The sequence below is a fragment of the Tupaia chinensis genome, unplaced genomic scaffold (assembly GCF_000334495.1).
Source record: "Tupaia chinensis unplaced genomic scaffold, TupChi_1.0 Scaffold145717_1, whole genome shotgun sequence".
Lineage (NCBI taxonomy): Eukaryota > Metazoa > Chordata > Mammalia > Scandentia > Tupaiidae > Tupaia > Tupaia belangeri.
The window spans coordinates 612,649-637,648 of NW_006205575.1; the positions used below are offsets into that span (position 1 = coordinate 612,649).

The 25,000-nt window shown below is 42.1% G+C and overlaps 1 protein-coding gene across 1 annotated transcript in view; it reads right to left on the minus strand.

Moving 5' to 3' along the window:
• Positions 1-25,000, minus strand: part of ZNF366 (zinc finger protein 366) — a 74,750-nt gene that overhangs the window by 20,780 nt on the left and 28,970 nt on the right. The window contains exon 2 of the mRNA XM_006168345.3: positions 366-1,705. Within this exon, the coding sequence (XP_006168407.1) occupies positions 366-1,691 (1,326 nt within the window). The 5' untranslated portion in view covers positions 1,692-1,705. The remainder of the gene's footprint in view (positions 1-365; positions 1,706-25,000) is intronic.

A 25,000-nucleotide genomic window follows, 5' to 3' on the forward strand; every position in this document is an offset into this window, starting at 1 on the left:
AGCGAAAGACCAAGAGAATGCTCTAGAAGATGGCTCTCTTGTATATCCTGGGCCCTGGATGAAGTTTCTAGAAACAGAATTCTAGGGATTCTTGGGGGCTAGGAAGCACTAGAGTTTCCCTAATTGCTTCCCTCACCCTTCCTCACTTTCTGCTCCCAATGTCTGCAATGTTTAATTCTAGAAAGCTTATTTGGTTGTCTACGGTCCCCTCATTCTCTCCTCTCTACATTAGGTAAGGAAAGAGCTGGGGGTTCAACACGGCAAGTCTCTCACCCAAAGTCACCAGCTCATGCATGTCAGAGGCGGGGAGTGCTCAGATCCCGCGGCTCTGCACCCGCACCCCTGGGAGGGGAGTCCCGCAATACCTTGTGCGTGAGCGAGTGCTGCTTGAGGTGGTGAGGCTGCACGAACTCCATGCCGCACTCGGAGCAGATGTAAGGCCGAATGTCCTTGTGCTTCATCATGTGGTTCTGCAGCTGGCTCGGGTACTGGAAGGTCTTGTCGCACTCGGAGCAGTTGTACTGGATGGGGCCCCGGTGCGTGGTCAGGTGCCTCTTCAGCTGGGCCAGGGTGGGGAAGTCCAGGCCGCATTCCACGCAGATGTTCTCCCGCCCGCTGGCGTGCTTGGCCTCGTGGGCCTTGAGCTCACTGGGGTAGGCAAAGCCCCGGCCGCACACCGGGCAGTTGTGCGGCTTCACCTCGCTGTGCTGCATCATGTGGCGCTTCAGGTGGCTGGTCTGCGTAAAGGCCTTGTGGCACACCTGGCATTTATGGGGCCGCGTGCCCTGGTGGGTCAGCATGTGCGTGTGCAGGTGGCTGAGCTGCTTGAAGAGCTTCCCGCAGCGCGTGCACGCATGCGGCTTGATGCCGCTGTGGCCCAGGATGTGCGTCACCAGGTTGTACTTGGAGGTGTAGGACTTCTCGCAGGTGGGGCACTGCCAGCGCTTCTGCGCCCCGCCCACGTCCACGTAGTAGCTGTCGTCTATCTGGACGTTCACGTCCACCCTCTCCACTCTCTGCTTGGCCTCCTCGCTCTCCTGGGGCTCGGCTTTCCGGGGCAACAGCGGTTCCTGCTGCTTGGGCAGGAAGGTGTGCCGGCTGAAGGGGAAGGGCGGGGACGAAGGCACGAAGAAAGGGAACATGAGGCCAGGGTGGACCTTGGGGTAGTAGGGGTAGGGTGTAGGCAGGAATGGAGGTGGTCCAGGCTGGGGCCACACAGCGCTGGGTTTAATGGGCTCCTGCTTGACGGGTTTGCCCCCCAGGTGTTCCAGGGTACGGTAGAACTGGAAACCGACGTTGCACAGGTCAATCATCTGAGAGTCAAACTTGGGGCGCGAGGGCTGCGGGAACAGCAAAGGCAGGTTGGCGGGGCCATGGTGGTTCTCGTCGGAGTGGAGTGCCAGAGCGGCTTCCTCTGCAGGGTGGTTATAGGGCATCTTTGTGGGCATGCTCTTCCGTTTCCGAGATCCACTCCCTTCGTAGACCCCAGGGAATCCGTCTAGGTCTCCTGGAGGAGGTTCATACCGAAACTGGGAGAAAGGCCCCCGGAGAGTTTCTGGAAAGGGGTGCCTTTGGGGACCCTTTCCTCGAGAGGCCACTGGCTGCGGGCAGTGGGGAAAAGACGGGGCCCTCTTCACACTCAAATTGAAATGTGCATCTTCATCTTTGATCACCTTCATTTCCTTCTGCATCCTTGGCAATTTTCCTTTAAAGAGAAAGAAATGTATTGTGTGTGTGCTGGTTGGTTTTTGTTATTTATTTGTTTATTTATTTTCTTGCTTGAGAAAGAGAGTGAGAGAGGGAGGAAGAAGAGAGAGAGAGGTAGTTTGGGCAGGGTCTCACCATGTCCTGCCCCTCCTGCCCATCCTCCTGGTTGGCTGGGGTTACAGGTGCACATGCTCCCTGGTCAGGCCTGTTTAGGTTGGTCCTTGAACTGAACCCAGACTTCCTATGCGGGCCCAGTCTCACACAGCAGCATCCTGTCACTTGTGCTACTGCGGTACATATTTTGTTTTATTTTAATTCTTCTTTTCCCTTAAGGGTTTGGCTACTTGTCAGTGTTAGTCTGTGAAGAGTAATGCTTGTTTAATACTGACCCTCCTTTATCCTGGAACTCTTCAAAATATCACTGTTTTTTTGTTTGTTTGTTTGTTTGTTTGTTTGTTTGTTTGTTTTTTCCTTTCTTCGCAAGTTCACTTACTATTGTGGAAAGCACTGGCCTCTGGGAGTGGGACCCTAGGACTGAATCAAATTGGGCTTCATTGGAACTCCAGCTACAGAATGGGGCAGGAAGGAGCAGGGGGACTTGTTTGGAAAGAAACCAAAGAATGTATGTAGTCATTGTCCACATGTAGGGTGAAGGTACCAACGCCCAGGTAGAAGCTACGTAATCTAGTCACACAGTCACTCAGCACAGTCGGACTGGAACATGTTCTGCAGTAGCTCGCCAATCGGAGACGCAATTGCATCTGATAGTGATGACATAAATGGGTCCTTTAGGGGCATTTCTTCTATCAGGGAACTGATTTTTACATCTACTCCATTATTGGTCCTCTGCTGCCAGAGGATGGGGCTATTCAAGGTGACACTTACCTCAGAGCTATTTTCTGAGTGTCCACTTTGAGCAAGCTGTGCTGTGAGGTGTGTTGAGTGGCCAAGATCAACATCATTAAGAAAAAAGCATGCCAGACACCTCAATGTCATTACGTCGCCATGATAATTTGTGCATTCTAACCTTCAACCTGAAGCAGCTTCAGGTGGAAAGTTCCAAGATGGTGAATCTCTAAAACTGCCCTTGGTTCTCTCCCTTCTCACAGGTGTCAACGTGAAGGGCAGCTGTGGGTGATGCTTGTGGGGCCTGACAGTTTCTCTGCTGAGCTAGTTCCCAAGTCCTGGGGATGACATCAGCCATGTTTGAAAGAGCCAGTAGAGCTGAAATATGAGCCAGGGCCCATGTTTTCTCATGTGCGCACTGCCGTTTTCCCATCACCCTCACAGGAATACTGATGGACGAGCCAAGTGACTAGCTCCACATTTTCAGGGAGGTCCTTTCTCCTGAAGTCCTCTGAGTTTAAATGGGATTGATCTCTTTGGGTCATGAGAGGCTCCCATGGAGTCAGTTGGCCTGGCCAGATATAAAGTCCAACCTAGAGCCACTGGAGACAGGGTTGGGATAGGGTCCTGGACAGGCTAGGAATAGCTCTGAACCAGGCAGTACAGGGGGAGGGTCCCAGAGGTGAGAGAGCCAACAGCTTCCAGCAATTTTCTATGTAGTTCTTGGTGTAGTAGTGCTGTTTCTGTTAGTACCCAGATAGTCCTCAGTTGCTTACGTGTCTTCCTGAGAGTTTGAGAACTGTAGTATAATTAAAACAGAAATGGGCCTTTCAATATTTAATTGGCAAGTCCATACACAGACAATCCAGTAGAGAGAAAAATATGTCCTGATTATATGAATAATTGGGTGTTATTTAAAGCCACTTTGTAAAATTGACCAGAGAACTGAAAAATAATGTCTATTAATATTTGTGTTCTGGAGATCAGCAGTTGGTGTAATGGCTATGTCGCTGGACTCCCACATAGTTGACTGTGGTTCGATTCCCAAACCCAGTGGCTTAAACTCATGCTGTGCGTGTGTACCTGTGTGCCCAAGATACCGAGAGGAGAATGGAGCAGAAAGGATTGTGGTGTGGCCATCCCCCCTGGGGGGTGACTTCTCGCTTTCTGTCTCTTGGTCTCTCTCTGTCTTTCTCAAGAGCACATGTTCCCTATAGCAAAAACCTCTCCAAAAAAAAACAAAAAACAAAAACAAAAAAAAGAATGTTTGTGTTCTGTTTATGTGAGTAGGAAGATAGCTTCCTTTCCATGAGTTTGGGGTTCAGTAATTAAGAGCAAGAAATTGTGTGTCCAGCAAATGGTAGGTCCAGCCTATAATGCTATCTGTGCCTCCTCCTAAAATTCTTACTGGGTCTTCTACAACCTCTGCCTCAAGGACCAGGCATGAGGAAGTGTAGGAACTGACAAGGGCAGTAGGAGAATAAAATGTTTGGATTTGAGACAGAAGGGGTGGGGATGAAAGCCATAGTATGGCTATCAGAAAAGACCAGGAGGTGGATAGGACAGCAGATACTCTTTGGTTACAGATCATCTCTTGGCTAACAATTCAGCAGGTCCTGGTCCCTAGAGTCACATAGAGTCATAGAGGGTGTGGCCCTTGGCTGAGAGTTTGTTGCATCTATGAAAATTAGTGGCTTCCACATGAGGCTAAATGTATCCTATTGGATTGGAAGAGGGAAATGGTAGGTCCTTTCTTTGGAATTTCATTCTGGTCAGAGCTGGACTTTATAACCCTTTAGGAGGCAAGTAGCTCTTTGAAAAAATGCTGCTCAGACTAGAAAAGACAAGTCTTCCAGGTTGTAAGTGTCTCTGGCAAATCATAGCAGAGCCCGGCCGAGAGCTAACTGGTTCCCTCCATACTGATCTGATGAAAAGAGGCAATGATTCCACATTCATATTAGAGAGCTCAATTTGAAAATTAGTAAAAAGGAGATACGTCAGAACATAGGCCAGAACTTACTAAGCTTCTTAAGTGTTCATTGTTAAGCAAGCACTTGAAATGCGTGGGTGGTATGCCTATACCACATGATGCATCTTATACTGGAAAGCTACCTACATGGAAAGGAGGGTTATCACTTCTTTTCAAAACTGAAGGTATTTTAGTTTGTGCACATTATTATTACCTTTGTTTAATATTTTTGGTTTTAGTTGTGATGCAAGCAAGTAATTTAACTTTAATATCTTGGAAGTACCACTAATCTCAAAGCATATCTATTTTCAGTGTTTGAGGTTTTTAAAAATTTTTAGACTCACATTTTTTAGAACCATTCATTTTCCACAGGGCACGCACACACATCAGAGAGAGACATACACACATGGCAAGAAAGAGAGAGAGAGAGGTAAAGTGAGAAAGCAGCCTCTAGGGCCAGGACTCAAACCACAGTTGGCCATGTAGGAGTCCAGCGTCTAAACCATGATGCCACCTGCTGATCCCAGTGTTTGAGTTTTTATTTTACCACCATGGATGTAGTAAAACAGAGATGTGGGTTTTTTAAAACATAAATGGCACAATTATGCTACCAAATGCAGAGGTTGTACATACAGACATTTTTATTTCCTAATTATTTTAATGTCATGAAATTAATTTCCCCCATTGTCTGTCTTCTGTATATGATCATTCTCCCACCCATAAAATAGCAGTCTGCATGGCATAGATTAACAACAATAACCTAGGCCGTTTGAAAAAGGACTGGGAACCATCCATGGAGATTTGAATAGACCTTTAAAACAGATGTCCCTTTCTGCAAACAGTTTTTTATTTTTTGTTTTAAGGTTTTTGCCTTAGGGTACATGTGCTCAATGGAGAGCTAGAGAGAGACAATAAGAGAGAAATCACTCCCTACCACCACCACCAGAGGTGCAATCCCTTCTCCTTCATTCCCTTGCTGGGAGCTTGGGTATGCATGCACACATGCTTGGCGTGAGTTTCAAGCTGCTGGATCCAGGACTTGAACTATAGGCAACCATGTGAGAGTCTAGAACCTTAACCACCATGGCACCTGCCAGGTTCCTACACACAGATCTTAAGGAGCATTGTCCATCCCTACAGAGGCCAATGAGTGCAAGATCTACTTCCCCTGTGCTTCTTGAGAGAAAAATCAGCTGTGGCTGCTGCCTGTTGTTAATGCCCCTATCTTTGAGCACCAGGTGATAAGGAGAAGCCCTAGGGAGTAAAACAACAACAAAACCCAGAAGCAAACCTGTCTTGGGGATGAAGAGAGTTGAAGGGAAGAGCAGGGAAAGAATCTCTTCCTCAGGAGGTAATTTTTTCTTGAAACCAGTCAAGTGAAAACTGAGCATCCTCAACAAAAACATGAATAGACTTCTAGAAAACCTCAATGTGTACCACCCACGTGCTCTCCTCTCTTTCTAAAAACAGCTCCATGGCATTAGGACAACTACAGGACTCCTATGCAGGAGGCAGAGGAAGTTTTAGGATGGCAAGAGGCAGGAGGGGGAGCGAGAAATAGGAGGGGGAGCAGCTGCAAGCCCTTCCCTGAGTCATTCATCTAGGGCCACTTTTAGAGCCCCAGAAAAAAGCTAGCAGGCTGTAAAAAATTTCCCCACTAGGATGTGTTGGAACAATAAGCAAAAAGAAAGAAGAACTGAAAATTTAAAAGTAGACAGCTATGAGGATAGTAGAAAGAATATTGGCTTGGCACCTAAAGTTCAGGTTTAAATGCTGGCTTTGTTAGCAACTGTGGGATATAGAGTAAGTTAATTTTCATATTTGGCATTTCTTATCTGTGAAATGAAAGTGAGGGTATCCCCATAAGGCTGTTGGAGACTTAAAATAGAACATTTATGAGAAAGTGTATTAAGCACTAGCCAGCCTGGTGTGCCTTGTGAGGTAAGAGAGAGGGGACAGGAGAAGGGGAACCAGCAATTAGCGTAATGGCTATGTCGCTGGACTCCCACGTAGTCAACCGTGGTTTGCGTCCCGGACCCGGTGGCTTAAAACTCAAGCCGGGCGCGTGTGTGTGCATGCCCAAGATCCCGAGAGGAGAGTGGAGGAGAAGGGATTGCCGTGTGACCATCCCCCCTGGGGGGTGATTTCTCACTTTCTGTCTCTATGTCTCTCTCTGTCTGGCGAGCGCACACGCCCTATAGCGAAAACCTCTCCAAAAAAAAAAAAAAAAAAGAGGAAAGAGAGGACAGGAGAAGAAAACTAGTGTTGTGATCAGGGGATTGATGCTGGCTGACCTCACATCTGTTGGCCAAGATGAAGCTGTTGGTCACCACTGACTGGCACCTGGGTCTCTGCTTTGAATGTTTAAAATCCACATTTGCCTATTTATCTTGAGTTCTTGCTACAGCAGGTAAGGCCAGGATGGGTTTATTTAACTGGTAAGGAGATAAGCTTTCTGGATAGTTTTAAAATACTTCCCCATCCCTCCTCTATGGTCCTCCTAGCTATTATGGGGATATCTTTGAGCTTACATTAATGACAGACTGCTTTGGTGAGTGAAGAGTTGAGACCATGTCTGAGAAGCTGAAGATTTGCCCCTCATCTAATAGCAGATGTCAACTTTCCAGAGACAGGAGGACCTATTTGTCAAACCCAATGTCTCAGACTCTGGGACAGAGCTGAGTCTACACTAGTGAGTCAGCTATTACAATTCTTGCTAGACTGTGAGGACAGGAACTGAGCTGTTTTCTTCTCTTCAGTTGGACTGGCTCAGAGCAAATGCTCAATAAACTGCTTTTAAGTGAGAAGAAATGCGTGGTTCTTGTTTTTGAGGTCTCCATACAAATCTTACGCATGTCTAATTTTGTCTCACAGTATGTAGATTGTGGGTGACTTTTGGCATGTCCCTCATCAGCTCATCTCCACACATCATCTAGGTAGTTATTGCGGAAGAACACCATACACACACCTTGCTTACCTCTGCAGTGTCCAAGAGTACTGTCCTTTGAACTGACAGATGCAGGGTAAACTCATTCTCAAACTGTCATGAGGTTCTGCCACCTAGCCAGAAGACTAATTCCTAACAAGTTTAAAGGGAATAGAGGTAGAAAGAAAGACTCCTAAATTGAGAATGAGTGCTATAAAGCAAGAGTGGGTGGTCACCCTGCACTCTTCCATCCGAAGGAAATGTTTGAGAAATTACTAGCAGCTCCCACTTTTCTGATGAAGGGAGAAGAGTTTAGAATAGTTTTTTCATTTTTCATTGCTCTAGTCATAGAATGTTCTAAGACCTTTGGCTCTCTATAATATATACTCAATTATCAAACCCAGTGGGCTATGAATTGGGAAGCAAATCATTTGAGGAAGAAAATATAGAGTTGATCTGTATTAAAGGATAATCTGCTTTAAAGGAATCTGGGACTCAGGATATCTTCTTTAACAGATATTCCCCATGAGAATTCATTGTGAGGAAATAGGGAATTAATGGATTTTTAAAAAACAAACAAATAAATTAGTAAATAAATAAATAAATAAATAAATAAGCAACTCCTCTTTGAACCATAACGACCAATCAGAACTGTAAAACCTAATCAAGGTGAAACCACATTTAGTTTTGGGGGAAAAAAATGCTTCTAATAATGCCCTTTAATTGGGAATTCACCTACTGCACCAAAATATAAATATTCCCCAGATAAAATTACTGGTCTTTTGTGGTTCTCCTTCGAATCAAAGGTCATTCCAGTAAATGCTATTAGGAGAGTCACAGTGAGTCAGCATGCCGGGGACAGATCTATTTATCTACACTCCTAGACCCCGATTTCTGTTCATCCTGAAACGCACAAAAGAATACTCACTCTCACACATGCACAAAAATATATACATATTTTTAATCTCCTGCAGCTTTCTAATACCTCATTGGAAATTGTTACATTTTATTATTAGAAGCAAAGGTGTACCTTATTAATTTTACTATTAGAAGCAAAGGTGTCCCTTAGTTTACTTATGTGGTTTACCCTGGTGCCCTGTTCTCTACAAAGACAGAAGCAGGGAGGAGGTGAGAGTCAAGGGAAGTGTGAGAAGAAGCAATGCTGAGAAAAACAACAGGGAGGAGAGTGGGCAGCCAACAGGAAGGCAGGACAGGATATGTATAGACTGACCATATCCTATCTCTGTTCAGACAAAGGGCTCTTGTTTCGAGGCTCCTCTGAAGTGGGATGTTATTGGCTCACCTGAATCTTTCCCAATTTGTGTTAACACTGGAGACTTTGAGTCATATAATTCAATTTTTTAAATTTATTATTTTTTTTTGGAGAGGTTTTCACAATAGGGCACGTGCACTCTCCAGATAGACAGAGAGAGACAGAGAGACAGAAAGCGAGAAATCACCCCCCAGGGGGGATGGCCACCCCGCAATCCCTTCTCCTTCATTCTCCTCTTGGGATCTTGGGCACGCACACACACGCGCCCGGCATGAGTTTTAAGCCACCAGGTCCGGGACGTGAACCGCGGTCGACTACATGGGAGTCCAGCGACATAGCCATTACGCTAACTGCTGGTCCCAATTTTTAAAATTTTTTAGAGAGACTTTTGCTATAGGGTGCATGCACTCATCAGAGGGACAGAAAGCTAGAAATCACCCACGCACACACACCCTACATCCAGGGAGGGTGAACATGCTGCAGTCCCTTCTCCTGTCATGTGCCTCGCATGAGTTTTAAGCCACCATGTCTGGGACTTGAACAGCAGTCGACTATGTGGAAGTCCAGCAACATAACCATTTCACCATCTCTTAGTCCTGTAAAAGTTAATGTTCTAATGAGTTAAGCCAGCCCTGTAGAATAGCAGTTAAGTGATATGCTTAAAGCCAGATCCCACATGGCCAGCATTGGTTTAGACCCCGGTTTTGGTTGATTGAGAAACACAGTGTGTGTGTGTGTGTGTGTGTGTGTGTAGGCACACATGCATGCCGCAAACTCTGATGGGATGGAGAATTGGAAGAAAAATAAATTACAGCATGATCGTGCCCCATTGAAGGTTTTTTTTTTTTTTTCTTCTCTCTTTCTGGTGAGCACATGCACCTTCTGGCAATAAAGGAGGTTCTAATAATTCCATGTAATTGTTCTAGCATATATGTAGTTGTACTTCTAAGTTTTTTATAAGTATTTGGCAAGTCATGATTCAGTCTTGCATTTCTGCATTAGAAGGAAAAGAAGGGCCTCTATACCTATCTGGCAGATGGACAATGTGTTCTCAAATAAATGAGTGGTCTGCTTTGCCAGTTTTTGGGTCAGTGATAGAGCCAAGAAGAAATGACCAGATGTCCTATAGTCAGGCTGTAGGGCTCTTCTCGATGCCCTATTGGTTCCCATTTAATCTGTAAACCCAAATTTCTCCCATATTATTATAAAAAGTCATTTGTCAGCCTATAGAGTGGGCTGAGTCCTCTAGGTGACCAGAAAATATTAGTGATAAGCCTTGTTCACACATAAAAGCAAATAGAATTCACATAATTTCTTTAACTTCCTAAATACCACTAAGACTTAGCATATTTAGAGTCAAATTTCATTTTTTACTATTTGAATTACTTATAGTAAGCATGCACATATACCATTTTAATACATTTTAAAGAAACAATAAAAACCAACAGCACCGAATTCAGCTACTAACTTGCATAGGTTAAAATGGATACAGGTTTCATTTAGGAAAGGTTGGTTTTCTTCCACATGTTGAATGCTTAGCCCTAGTTTCTGGAAGACAGGAGTGAGTATAATTACTTGAGCACTAGAACAGCTGCTAGCATGTTGGGGTTATCTCTGTCCTTGTGACCCATTTAAGGGAAGGAAATGAATTGGAGATATGACTTAGCAGTTCTCTTCCCCAGCCCTCAGAGCTAATAAATCTCTTGTGACTGCAGCTCTAGTTGGAATGTTAGAATTTTTCATCTTTCTTTGAAGGAAATGTCCTCAGAATGTATGTTGAATATTTTCTGGTGTATGTCCATGATCAAATTAGTGTGATATATTCGCTCCTCACTTAGCAAATACACACACGGGTTAAAAAGCTTCATTTTGTCTGTCTCTGGGATTGGCAGTATCCCCAGTCTGAAGGGCATCAGGACTGGTCAGTAATACCAGAGAATATGACTTTCTACAAGCACACAGGTAAGAATCAATGCACTAATGAGGCTACCATCTGTGGGGAGAACTGGTTTTGAAAGTATAAGTCAAAGGAATACCTTTTTTTTTTTTTTTTGGTAGAGGAGGGAGATGGAAAGGTTTTATGTTTTGATGTAGTGGTGGTTATACAACTATATTTGTCAAATCTCATAGAAATCAAAGAATGAATTTTACTGAATTTAAGTTAAAGGTAAATTTAAAAATATGAAAGAAATATATCCAAAAATGTTGCTCTGCATATTATAAAAAGAGTAACTGAAGATATTTGGGAAATATCCAATGACAGTAGGGGTGACCAGACCTTACTCTAGTCAATTCATATCCATGGGATGTGTCCAATACTATGCATATAGTATATAAAAAGGGCACTGGATTATAAGAATTTGATGATATTAATTCCTGCTCTCTACAAAAAGAGATGTTAAATATGGCAGATAATGGCACTTTGTGTGTGTGTGTGTGTTTTATTCAGTATGAATATTGTGGGGAAGGGATGGTGCATTAAATTATCCTTCAAAGTCTTCTACTCTTTGACCCTGATTGCATGTTCAGTAAACAATCCACTATTGATATAATTGCTCCGCCATTCTTTACCTGCCATCAGTAGGTAAAATCATTCTGGTAATTGGAAAATATATTTCTACATACTTCCACCACTTGTAAGTCAATAGACTAGTATTGACATTCAGGTCCATGGATTACTCTTGTGCATCATGTCTCTTAAGCTTAATGATCTCAGTTCTCCTCTATGATAAAACTCATTTATGAATCTCCAGGTCCTCAGCAGCCTCACCAGGCACTACACTCCCATCTAGCCCATCTGAGCAGCCAGCTGCCTTTTTTCTTTGACACCTACCCTTGGCTATATCAGCCAGAAGGCTGCAAGAGTCTGCAGGGCACGAAGTGAAGAGAACCTCCCTCACTGGAGGTTTCTATGAGAATTTGGAGGTGAAACCTTCCTTTCCTACGCAGCTGAAAGGACAACCCCCACTTCTCTGAAGTCTATCACACTTGTTTGATGTTTCACGAATTGACAGGATCACGTGCTGCTCTTCACCTTTCTATGTGGATGGGTCTCCTATATTTCTGACATAATCTGGTTAGAAGTTAGAAACTTGCTTGGTGCCTTAAATATGATTAAGATACAATAATTACCTGGGAATTTACTTGACAAATACCATGTTCTAGCTTGCTCTTGCTCCTTGATCTCAAGAAGAATTTTCATGTCCCTGAAGAAGGACTAACTGGATGACCTGTCCTTGTGTCCCTGTTCACCCCAAGTCAACTTCACATAACATATCCACCAAGAACACTCCCAGTGAGGAAGGTACTTTAGTCAAGGCATAGCAGTGATGGAGTAGTGTTCCTCAGAACCTTTGGCCCCTGCTTCATCCTGGATCAGGCTTGCTAACCAATGTATGCCATATTCCTTTTGACATGAAAGGTGGAATGTCTTATTTTATTGAAATAATATAAATGAATGTGGGAGGGTTTTGGAGATACCCACAGTGGCAGTAGCCAAATGCCACTAAGCCTGTGATAGAGTGTGTCACCACAGAGAAGAACATGCTGGTGCTCCAACAAACAGTCCCAGGAGGGTAGGCACCATGATTTCTCTCACCTAGTCAGCAGCTGCGGGTTCCTTCAGACTCTCCAGGCATGTGCTCACTAGCTTTGTGGAAATACGCATTCTAAGATAGGTGGATCTGTGACCCCCCCCCCATTTTTAGTGTGGATAGAATTCCTGCTCTATTTCTGCCTTCTTATGACTGCTACTCTTCATCTGGATACCCTTTCTCCCCTCTTACACAATTTATTCCAAGGTATTTTAATTCATCTGCTTCATATTGATTTTTTCTATTGTTTCTGCTCACTAAAATCATCTTTCTAAAGTATACATATCTATAAAATATAGATACTAATCTTCTCTTGTATATGTACACATAGTCTATCTCTGGCAGGAAGTACAAGACCTGGTAATATTGACTGTCTCTGGGACAAAAGACTTCATGGCTGGGTAGGAAGGCTTAGGGGTCAAGCCTCAGAGTACCAACTTTAGGACAGACCATTCTTATCACAGAGTATAGGAAGGTGCACTGCAGTTGTGCAGTTTCCTGGGTGGGAAGGAGACTTAATTGTGTACCTCTTCGACTGACACCTTCATGCACTGCAAATGGCAGCTATTCCAACACTTGTATTTTAAAAAATAAAAGCTCATGTTACCTTTTAAACAGAAAATATTCGTAGGAAACCAGACTTAGAATTCCCTTCTTTGGGGCTCTGAAAAATTCCCCTGAAGCGTTTCATTGGATTCCTTGTTTTTCTTGCCCAAGGTCTTTTGATGCCCTTGGCAGACTTCGCCCTGACTTATACTTCATCTTGGTGGCCCTGGCTTATGTGATCAAGTAAATAAGTATAAATATCAGAACAGATCCAGCCTGTGAGGAGCCTCCTCAAAGTTATCCACTCAGCAAACCATTTCAGATGCCTCTTCTGTGCCTATTTCTTCTCTGTCTCTCTCTTGCCATCTGGAAATGTTTTTTAAGTATCTTGGGAGCTACAATAGAAGAATCTTTTTTTTTTTGTAGAGGTTTTCGCTATTGGGCGTGTGCGCTCGCCAGACAGACAGAGACATAGAGACAGAAAGCGAGAAATCACCCCCCCAGGGGGATGGTCATGCTGCAATCCCTTCTCCTCCATTCTCCTCTCAGGATCTTGGGCACGCATGCACATGCGCCCGGCGTGAGTTTTCAGCCACCAGGTCCGGGATAAGAACCGCAGTCGACTCCGTGGGAGTCCAGCGGCATAGCCATTACACTAACTGCTGGTTCCCAATAGAAGAATCTTGACCTAGTAGTTTGATTTACTGAGTAAAAGAGATTAAGAAAGAGAACTAGCAGATGGTGTGGAACTTAACATGGCTGGATCCCTCATGGCTGGCTGCGTGGTTCAACCAGGTGGTTTGAAAACAAAAACAAATGCCAGGTACATGTACACACATGCCCAAATTCCAGAGAGGAGACTGGATGAAAAAGGACTGAGGTGTAGCCATCCACCCTAGGGGGTGATTTCTCACTTTTGCTCTTTTCCTCTGTGGTAGCGAATGCATCCTATAGCAAAAAAAAATTTTAACAATTTAAATAAAGAAGAAAGAAAGAGAACCACATTTTTTGACTAACATAAACTATTTTCTTTCAAAATATATATTTGCCACTTTTATTACTAAAACAACAGTTAGGACAACATCTAAAGGATAAAGGAATATCTGTGGATGTGAGGAAAGACATTCATATTAGAATCCTCTTCCCCAACTGGTGCCCCAGCCCTCACTCCTAGAGTGTTCTGTAGAACAGAGGAGGATGACAGTGACCTGCAAAGTGGGGCTGACCCTTGACTAACCGCATTAAGAAGCCCAGATGCATGTAAGTCAAAACATGAACTACATTCAACCTTGAAATTTCAGAGAGAGATGAGTCTGATACAAAGATTTGCAGTAATTACAGAATTACACACTGAAAGTATGACTCATCCAGCTTCCCAGTCCCCCATCCCTTTCTCCTTGGTTCCCTTCCCAATGCCGAGAAGGAACACTGGGATGCTAAGGTGATACTTTTGGATTTGGGGCAAAGACAAGTCCTTCCCCAGGGCCCTGATGTCATTGAATTGGTTACGTGTTCTTCTCAGGCTAAAATAAAAGTCCAATCATATTTGCGCCACTGTGAACCATAAAACATCATAGTGCAAAGTGCTCCCCAGCCTCCCCTGACAGAATTAGTCCCTCCTCAGTTCTATAGTCTGTGTCTACACCCTTGGGTTAGTTTCTTAATGGGGTATTGTAATAATCTGCTTCCCCACAACAATGGCATCTCCTTGAGGCCTGGGACTATTTCCTAAACCTTTCTGCATCTTCACTGTCTTTAATAAGGAGTGGTACTTGATAACATTTTTAAGTGATAAATTTTCAAAGTGTAATGATTAGTCTTAAGAGGAGTTCATTCCATCCGTTTACAAAAACTAGAGAAAACAACACCTACACAAAGTCTATGAAATTTCTTCCTTTTCACTCCTTCCTTTCTACTCCCATTCTAATGAGTAGACAAAATGCTTTATTTGTTTAGAATTTGTCATTAAAAGAATGTAATTTTTTTTCCCAGATCTGGTTCGTTTTGCTTTTTAAGCTCAGATGCATTCTAGAGGCTATTCTAGTGGTCTGGAATTGTATTCAAATGGTGTTGTATTTCCTGGAAAGTGAAACTCACATTCCCAGTAAGAAGTCCATATTAGAATCCCTAACTTTGAACCTAACATCTCTTTTCTACCTCTTGGATGCTTTTTATGTTAAAGTGTAACAATATTCCAGCATTTGTCACTGCCTTCACACATCTCTGATTCTTGGATTTTTCTTTATCAACTTCTTTTTTCTAATAAGTTTTCTCTCAGGCACTCCAAATATTAATTTTAGGCATAGAAAAATAAATAAAAGACCAGGAAGTCAATTTGCCAACACCTTCCACTTTGACATTCAATGTTGGATGGTTTTCACAAAGTCTTATTCATTGTTCTGTGGAAATGACTTGGTATCTCTCTCTCTTTCCATTGTCATATCTAGGACCCTAGTCCAAGTACTATCATTTCACCCCTTCCTTCCAAATCTCTTGAATACCAATGCCAAATCTATCTAAGAAAAATTCATCACTTTTTCTAAGATAATTTTCTGTTTAGGAAGAAAATTATGGAAGAAACAGGACAATAATTTTGCTCATGGTGACAATGTGCCCAGCAATGATGCCAGCATTGGTGACGTGCTTTCAGGTAGGGACATTATCCCACAATTCTGGTCAGTGAGATATAAGTGGGAGGCTGCTAAGGATTTATCACAGGGACAAGTTTGGAGTTGAACACTATACCCTAGAATTTAATAGGTTATATCGAACCACAACAGAAGATGAAGTACATGAGACTGAACTGGTGAAATAGAATTTTATGTTACGTTCAGCCTTCTCCCAGAATCTGTAGCTTCCTGCTCTGCCCAGTTTTCTCTCCCTTCTTTCAAAACTAGCATGAACTTGGTTAAATACATACTTTTCTCTATATTGCATTCTGATTATTTCATGGTTAGATTGTTTTCTCAACCAATACTTAAGTTGCCTGAAGCCTGGGATGCTTACTGTTCTATTTCCCATTGTATCTTGCGTTGGACTGCTCAGTACTCAATCGAGAGCCATTGCTTGGTAGTAATTTTCTTGCTGTGTATTGCTATATCTACTTTTTAAAACAGATTTGTCTGTGGCTTTAAGAGCACATGTGAGTTTAGGTTGTACCTCCATCTGGTAATTAATATTACCATTGGTTGCCAGTTCTGAGTCAAAATGAATTAATTCATCATGTGGAGGAATTACAGTAGCAAGCATTATCACTGCAGGTTATTTATTGCTGTGAGCATTATGCTGAATTCACACACTGTTTATAGAGCATTTGTTGGCATTGGAGATCAACCTCCCACTCCTTAAATCTGGGTTTTCAGCATCCAGAGGGTCTGAGATCAGGATTCTTTGACTCCCTGTCTCAGAAACACTACAAAGGTCTATTAAAGGATCAGAGCTCAGCAGCTAACCTGAGTGAGTCAGGCCATCCCTAAAGTCTCCTTGGAGGGCTTGTTGTTCTGCTGAGCCCTAAAGAATAAAGGAGAGGAAAGAGGAGGGAAAATGTTACTGTTGATTAAACCTCTGAGAGTTTAACAATTGAATTGAAATAATCCCAGTACTTATTTCTTGGACCATTTTGTGTCCCATGCCCCCTCCACTTAGGCACTTAAACTGTGAAAATCAAAAAGGACATCAGAGTGGAGGAGGGGAAGTCCAATTTGGGAAGGAAGGTTATTGTAATTTCTCAATTTTCCACATGAAGTTTTTTCAATGAATTATCACCACATGCATATCTTTACTTTCTTCCTTTCTGTCTCAAACACACACACATGCACAGAGACACACACACACACACACATATACATAAACCCTGTAACGCCGTCTTTTATCCAAGTTCCTATATTCTTTGTATCTGTGTCACATTAATAAGATAGGGGATTCCCTTCAAAGATATAGTTCCCTTAGTAACCCTGCCTGAACTTCCCTTTCGGTGTAGGGTCCTCTACCTCCTTAGCTAAAGAATCCACTTTCCTGGAATTCAAATTCTGTCTCATAAATAACAATTCTTAGTCTAGGAAATGCAGTGACCCTTTTTTTGACATCTTAATCTGTTTTCCAAGTTTATTAGTTTAATCAGATTAGGAAAGAACAGAGAGAACCAGTTTTCTCCTTCCAGGCCTCAGTGCAACTCCAAGGCCCTGCCCAGCCACCGGGCAAGAAGCTGGGCTGGAGATTTGACATGCCCATATGGATGGTCCTTCCAGCCTGCAACCTTGACTATGAGGAAGAGGGCCAGAAGTTTTCTCTCTGCATGACTATAGCACTTCTGAAAGGTTGGGCTGTGGGATTTTTTTTTTTCTTTTCACTTCTGTCTTGGAAATCACCTCCATATGCTGACTGGACTGCAGGATAAGACTTCCTTACAGTGAGAAAACATTTCCCACCATATACAGGAGGCAAAATGGTACTTGTTTTTTTCATCTCCATTAAGGACTTTCTATGCCATTTGTCAAAACATTGGTTTTCTTTAAAAAAAAAAAAAAATTGGGGGCTATCCCATGGAGTGGTGCTTATGGCAGCTGGATCCCACATGGCCTACTGCACAGTTTGAGTCCCAGATCTCACAGCTTAAGAAACATGCCAGGCATGTGTGTGTGCATGCCCAAAGTCTCAGAAGGAGGGGGAGATGGAGGAGAACAGATTGTGGCTTGACCATGCTCCATGGGGGTTACATGCTCACTTTTCCTCCTTCTCTGTCTTTCTCTAGAGAGCACACATGCCCTCTGGCAAAATTTAAAATAAATAAATTAATTAGAAAATTTAAAAAAATTTACAACAACAAACTAACTAAATGCAAAATCTTTCCTTGTACTTTGATTGATGGTTCACACCTTTTGGAATATCTAGCTCATATTTTTAGAAAGAAGCAGCTGGTATTCTTGACATTTAATTCCAACAAAATGCCTCCTTCAATTCCCTCCTCTCCCAGATAGGGTACACAGACTATTGGAAAATATTCAGTGACACTGATCCAAATGCCTACATTAAGTGTGGAGGAATGGTAGGGTATGTTTTTAATGTCCTGGAAGTAGAGCTAGTAGCATGGAAATGGCTGATCTTAAGAAAACATGACAGTGACATGTTTTATATCTGTAGGAGCACTTTTAAAACTGGGGTTGAAACAACAGATTTTTGTTCTTGGTTCAGGGTAAGTATTTTGCCCAAAGAAAAGTGAGCATGTGTGTAAATCAATGGCATTAGCAATAATAATGATAGCTATTATTAACTGAGGACTTACTATATGTAAGGCTTTTACTAGGATTATCTTTTTTTTGAGAGGTTTTTGCTATAGGGTGTGTGCACTCGCCAGAAAGAGAGAGAGAGACAGAAAGTGAGAAGTCACCCCCTGGGGGGATGGCCACGCTGCAATCGCTTCTCCTCCATTTTCCTCTCAGGATCTTGGGCACGCACGCACACGTGCCTGGCGTGAGTTTAAGCCACCAGGTCCGGGATTCAAACCATGGTCGACTACATGGGAGTCCAGTGACATAGCCATTACGCTAACTGCTGGTCCCATAGGATTATCTCGTTTAATCAGTACTACTGTTATTCCTACTTTATAGAAAGGAATTTGAAATAGTGATTATAAATGCCTTGTCTGAGTAATCATGTATTGGAAGCAGCAGCTCTTAAGACCTGGGTTGGCAAACTCTTGGTAAAGGGTCAGATAGTAAATATTTCGGTATAGTAAGACACAGTCCCTGTTGTAACTACTCAACCTTGCCCTTGTAATGAGAGCAGCCAGAGTCACACATGGGAGTGGCAACATTCCATGAAAACCCTACAAAGAGAGGTGATAAGCTGGACTTGGCCTGGGAGCTGCAGTTTGCTGACTTTGTCCTGATCCTAAGCTCTTCATTGAAGCCTATTGCTGGAAACTTTCATTGCAATAAAAGATCTTTCATGTTTACATAAACACTGATCAAGTCCACTGAGATAATGACCTACTGGGAAGGAATTGAGGAGTTTTGGATGTGTGTGTGTGTTTTCAGTTTATTTAATTGTTTCTTGAAAGAGAGAGAGAGAGAGCCCCCCACAGGATCTCAATGCGGCGATCCATCTCTAGTCTCAGCCAGCCTGGATCATGGGCACGAGCATGCCTGGCATACTCAGGGAGGTCTCTGGATATGAACCCAGAACCTTCCTACATGAGTCACCCATACAGTGCATCCCATTTTATTGCTGCACCACTTTGTTGTCTAGCCCTTTGTTTTATTGTTTGTTTGGTCTTTAATAAGTTGTGTTTCTTAATGCCAACAAGTCTAAATGTTGAGAAAGTGTATCTAGATGAGTGGGATTATAAAACTATACAAGGACCCTTCAGGAGGAAACTTCCGAGGGCACATTAGCTCTCAGGAATTTGAAAAGCAGTCAGGTTTAGGCAGAGCTGCTGTGCCAGGCTTGTGGTGGTGGGGGCCTTCATCCTCTCCTGTTTCTTCAGTGTCCTCTTCTATGTAAGTTTCAAGGTGGCATACCAAAAAAAAAAAAAAGTAACCAGAGGAAATCTTGCATTGTATCATTTAATCCCCACAGCAGTCCTGCAAGACAGGTACTGTCATTTCATTTCATAGATGAGAAACATAAAGCACAGAGAAGTTACTTCCTTGAGATCAGAGAACAAGTCAGTGGCTGAGCTAGCATTTCACTCCAGCTTTGTCCCCAATGTGCTTGCCTGTGAACCTTCCAAAAGGCCACACTACCCCTTTATAGCAGACTGTGCACTTCACCTGGCTTACTGACTATGACTGAGTTTGGAAAGTCACTGACATTTGAGATGCTGCTTATTTCTACTCTGTAAAAAGAAAAGGAGACCATGGCGTATCTGAGTAACTTTTCATGACTGCTGTAATAATCCACCAAGATGAGAGTATGGGAAAGATCTTTGCAAAGGGAAAAACCACTCTGCAAATGTTAAGTTCTGGCACCTGCCACAGAACTGGTCATAGGGGCAGTGAGGCGGGCCCTTTCACCTCCCCATGCTGCTGGTCACTGAAAGGGTTTGCCCACTCCTGGAGGACCTTATTCACTGAATCATTCAGATTGCTCAAATCTGGGAAGAAATTAGCTAACAAAATCCCCTAAAATCAGTCCAAAGCACAGGAACTTGGAAAAGGTTACAGAATAGTCACTCAATTTCTAGTCACATAGTGACTTTTATAAACACATAAGTTTAATCACCATCCCATTCTGCTAACGACATTCCTTCAAGAGACTTTCCTCCAACTTCTATTCTTCTGGTTTCAAAACTTCTTTGAGAGAGGGCAAATACAACCCTTTCTCCTAGACCTAACCCTGGCCTAGTTTAGACAACAGTGAAGTAGGGAACATTGTACTAGCTTCATTCAAAGTCCAATGCCCCAACTTTTTGGTGGAGAGCACTTTCTTGTGTCTTTCCCTTCATCTATGATAGTTTTAAATCTTTAGCTAAAAGAAACTAAAAAGCTGAATAGCTTGATTACATAAGGAAAAGAACTCATATGTCAACACTCACATAAAATAAAAAAGGAAATGGCAAACTGAAAAAAATTATTTACAATACATGACAAAGAATATTATTATGTATTTAAGAGCTTCTATGACCTTCAGGATAAGGTTCCACATGGCTACTGTGAACTAGATTTTTAAGGGAATGAAGACTTTCTACTAATAATTCAGCCTCCAACAAATATGTATTTAAGAGTTTCTACGAATTGATGGCACAATTGGCTAGTTAAAGTGGGAAACTGGACAAAAACGATCAATAGTCAATGCTCAATCTGAATGATTCAGTGAATAATGCTCAAGAATATTTAAAAAAAAGAATAATATTAATGACAAAAAAAAGAAAAAATAACTTTTTGAACTAGTTTCAAGCCACACCAGATATGCAATTATAATGGAATTGCCAGTAATAGAAGTGTTTAGACAAAGCATACAGGATAATATTTGGCATATTTAAGTGTGTGTGTGTGTGTGTGTGTGTATTTTCTGTGTGCAAGCATGTGTAATCTCTCTGTGGAAACACACACCTGCCTGATAGCTGAGATGACTGGAGGGTATGATGTTGATGACAAAGATTGGACTAAATTTCAGATTTAAAATATACAGAAGCACAAACAAATACAAGATTTCAACTCTGAGATTTAGAATAAAGAGAGAAAAAAAATAGATACACGTAGGGAGTAAGATGTAAGCAGTCTTGGGAACCAGCAGTTAGCGTAATGGCTATGTCGCTGGACTCCCACGTAGTCGACTGTGGTTCGTGTCCCAGACCCGGTGGCTTAAAACTCACGCCGGGCGCGTGTGCGTGCGTGCCCAAGATCCCGAGAGGAGAGTGGAGGAGAAGGGACTGCGGCGTGACCATCCCCCCTGGGGGGTGATTTCTCGCTTTCTGTCTCTATGTCTCTCTCTGTCTGTCTGGCGAGCGCACACGCCCTACAGTGAAAATCTCTCCCCCCAAAAAAAAAAAGATGTAAGCAGTCTCACAAACTCTTGTTTTGCAACAATGTCTAGAATGAGGTATCTGTGAAGCCAAGGCTCATCTACAGCAAAATCACACAGGAGAAAAATTCATTCACAAAACTAAATCATCCTAATGCAAATAACATTGCATGAGTAGAAAGCAAAACCAAAGTGTGAAGGACATTTTCCAAATCAATGTAAAAGTCTGAAGAAGTAGCTGGATCTAAATTGAATAAAAATTGTGTGACAAATTGATGAGGTGGTGAGGAAAAACCAATTAAGACAGTAAGGGGACTGTTCTGAGAGCCCAAATGCTGCAAGAATGAATCCAGAAGATTCTGTGAAAAGAATATTTCTTTGGAAGGTTTGGCAAAAGAAAAAGGTTTTTTAAGTGCTTTTTCATAACCTATTTTCTGTTCTCTGGAACTTTTTTACTGTGAGTAGTTGGGAACAGCTTGAATGATTCTGGCTGATTTCAGTTGATACCCCTACCTCCCTCTCTCTGTCTTACAAGATTGAGGCTAATTCTATTAGATCATAAACTTTCCCTGGATTTTTTATAAAAAGTGTACATTTGATAACATCATTTAATTGGGGGTATTTGGGAAATGGCCCCTTCAAATTTTCATCTTTATTTGTGCTGACTGAAGGGATAGAGAAGCTAACCTAAGACAAAACTAATATGGATCGATGAATAAAGGAGCAGAAAAAATACCAAAACACCTTTCTACTGAAGGTTTCATTTGCCAAGAGGTGACTCAATTGCATCTACTTAATTAAAAAAAAATTATGAGAGTAAATTAGACTTCACAGAAATGTCTATAATTAATATTTCTTAAAAAAAAAAGCCCTTGCATTTTCAGAGTGAAAAGCTATTTTGTGGAATGTAATGGGAAATTAAACATGAGTGAAGAATACTTCAGAACTTCAAAGGGAGCATTAAGCAAGTCTCACTTTAAGAGTCCTCCTTGGTGCAAGGTATGTCTTATTCCAGAAGAAACCAGTCCTGGGACAAATCATGTCTTGTGATTCCCTGTGAAAAAAGAGTGTGTGGGATAGAGAAGGAAGGATTGAACACCATATGTGGACAGGTGACTCAGCTCTTCGGTGTTAGAGGGCTATTGGCAAACAACAGCTACATTATGAAGCCCACATAGCTTCATGGTTAGCAAAGAATCTGAAGGAAATCATGAAAGCAATTGAGATAAGCTGGCTTTAAGTTGAGACATATGAGAAGACAAAACGTGTTGGCACCAGAATTATATTAGGTGAACAATTTTAGATAATTTATTCTTAGTGATTTTTTTTTAGAGATATTTTTGCTATAGGGCACTTGAACTTGCTGGAGAGACAGAGAGATAGAAAATGAGAAATCATCCCCCAGGGGGATGGCCACGCAGCAATTCCTTCTCCTCTATTCTCCTCTCAAGATTTTGGGCATGCACGCACACATGCCCAGCATGAGTTGTAAGTCGCTGAGTCCAAGTCCAGTACTTGAACCATGGTCGACTATGTGGGAGTCCAGCAACGTAACCATTATGCCATCTGTTGATCCCAATGTGATCTTCAAATAATATAAATTCATTAAAACTGAAAATTTAATGGTGAAATATTTAAAGAAAATTAAAATAATCAATAAGACCACCACCAAGAGTAATTGTGTTAATATTGGTTTGTTTCTTTCAAATTTTTCAACATGCATGAATATGCTTTCTTTTATAACCTATTTACTATATATCTCTAGCAATATAAAAACGGCACTGCAGTAGACAATCTTGTTCATAAATCTTTGCTCATTCTGTAACATTTCCTTAGATTAGATTCTCTTGAAATAGAATTACAGACTGAAAGCATGAATTTTCAGATCTTGATACATATTGCCAACTTGTCTTCCAGAAAGGTTAATCTAATTTATATGTCAATCACTCATTTCTTTAAATGTATCTTTTAACCTTCTAAGACTCCTTTAATTTTCCATCTGAGAGTAAGTAAATTTCTGAATTTGACCCAACCTTGTAATAGGAATGAAAACAACTTTAGGCTTATTGAAAAACTTATTTCATGATGCCATGATAACTGACTTTGATAAACCTCTCAACTTTCAAAAACGTTAATACCCATTGTTATATTGTCTCCACAAAACCCCTGAGATGAAGATAATTAACTATAGAATGTTTAGAGCATGGAATTCCTGTTGTCATCTTGTTTAGGTTTAATTAATGTTTCCATTTGACAGAGGCACAGCAAAGACATAAGCATTTGAAAGTTCTAGAGCCCAAGTATCCATAATTTCAGTTCATCTATTGCCTTCCTGCTAGATGACCTTGACTCTACCCCGTTAGAGTTGCACGTCTTTCCCAATTTCCTCCTCCTCCTACACTATGCCATCAATCCACTGGAAAGTACACCCTTAAGTTTCTCTCTTTGTTACAGGGGTATGAAAATAGCTGGAAATCTGGACTCAGACTCATAAGCAGAGACAGAACAATCTTGAAATGAGCCTTATATTCATGCTGTGGACAATGACCTAATCAAGACCTCCCAAGAGCACATGGGTGATAATGAGCCAGTGGAGTTGAGAGAGTCAGATCTGAACTTGGGCTGAACTTGATCAACCAAAGTGGTCAAGGGAAATTTAGTAAGAACAGGTATAGTGTTCCTGACTCCACTTATTTCAATATCAGACTATTCTGACCATGAGGACTACCAAATGCTGGAGTTTGCTGAGATGCAAGGGAATTCTTTCTTTCTAAATAATTTCTACCTGCCCATCTAATTGTGGTAGCATTGGTGAATTATTTCCACAGACAGATTTGGACATTGTGAGTTGCAAATTATAATTTAGGTAAGGTATTGTGGGATCAGAACTCATTGCTTCAAGAAGTTAAAACAACATTCTGCTTTTTTTTTTGGAGAGGTTTTTTTTTGGTTGTTTTTTTTTTTTTTTTGCTATAGGGCATATGCGCTCACCAAAAAGACAGAGAGAGAGCCAGAAAGCGAGAAATCACCCCCCAGGGGGGATGGCCACGCCACAATCCCTTCTCGTCCGGTCTCCTCTCAGGATCTTGTGCACACATGCACACATGCCTGGTATGAGTTTAAGCCACAGGGTCTGGGACTTGAACTGTGGTCAACTACGTAGGAGTCCAGCTACGTAGCCATTATGTTATCTGCTGGTCCCAACACTCTGTTTTTTTTTTGTTTGTTTGTTTTTTTGAGAGGTTTTTGCTATAAGGCACATCCACTCACTGGAATAAGAGAGAGACACAGAGAAAGAAAATGAGAAATCACCACCACCTCCCAGGGGGGATGGCTGCACCACAATCCCTTCTCTTCTATTCTCCTCTCGGGATCTTGGTCATACATGCACAAGCACCTGGCGTGAGTTTAAGCTGCCGAACCTGGGACTCGGACTGCGGTCAACTACATGAGAGTCTAGCAACATAACCGTTACGCCATCTGCTGGTTCCCCTGCTGACTTTTGACAGTCCACCAATGGTCCACCATGGACTCCACTCTGTTGTTACCTCATTTTCTCTGGGGGAATCAAACTTTCTGTTATTTAGAAACATTGCAGTAGCATTTCCACTTATTTTTGTATGTATAATTTTAAATTCTGAGAAACCATTTCTTAAAATGCTTGACATTTAAGAAAA